This window comes from Haliaeetus leucocephalus, unplaced genomic scaffold (assembly GCF_000737465.1).
Source record: "Haliaeetus leucocephalus isolate CR32 unplaced genomic scaffold, Haliaeetus_leucocephalus-4.0 Scaffold332, whole genome shotgun sequence".
NCBI lineage: Eukaryota > Metazoa > Chordata > Aves > Accipitriformes > Accipitridae > Haliaeetus > Haliaeetus leucocephalus.
Window position 1 is genome coordinate 28,913 of NW_010972768.1, and position 307 is coordinate 29,219.

Below are 307 nucleotides of genomic sequence, written 5' to 3' on the forward strand. Positions count from 1 at the left end.
GGGGGCGGGAGCGGCAGGCAGCCAGCTCCAGCGCCAGGCAGGCAGCCAGGAGGAGAGCACAGGCAGAGTAGGAGGCGAGGAGCATGGTGCCGGGGAGATCATCGGCATCGCCGGGCCTGGGAGCAGCTGCAGAGGTCCTGCACGGGGAGTGGAATGGGGGACAGTGGGTCTGCGGGTGGGTGGTGGCTCCTAGGGGAAGGTCCCCCCCAATTAGCCCCCCAGCTCACCCCAAAAGGCACCTCTGGCTTCATCAGCCCCCCCAACACCCCCTCCCCCGTCACCCTCCTGCCCCAGGCATCCCTCTCCC

At 69.7% G+C, this 307-nt stretch overlaps 1 protein-coding gene across 1 annotated transcript in view; it reads right to left on the reverse strand.

The window, feature by feature from the left end:
- MFSD5 (major facilitator superfamily domain containing 5) overlaps window positions 1-307 on the reverse strand; it is a 2,319-nt gene that overhangs the window by 1,293 nt on the left and 719 nt on the right. The window contains 1 exon segment of the mRNA XM_010571486.1: window positions 1-137. This exon segment is cut by the window's left edge and continues 11 nt beyond it. Coding sequence (XP_010569788.1) covers window positions 1-85 — 85 coding nt within the window. The 5' untranslated portion in view covers window positions 86-137.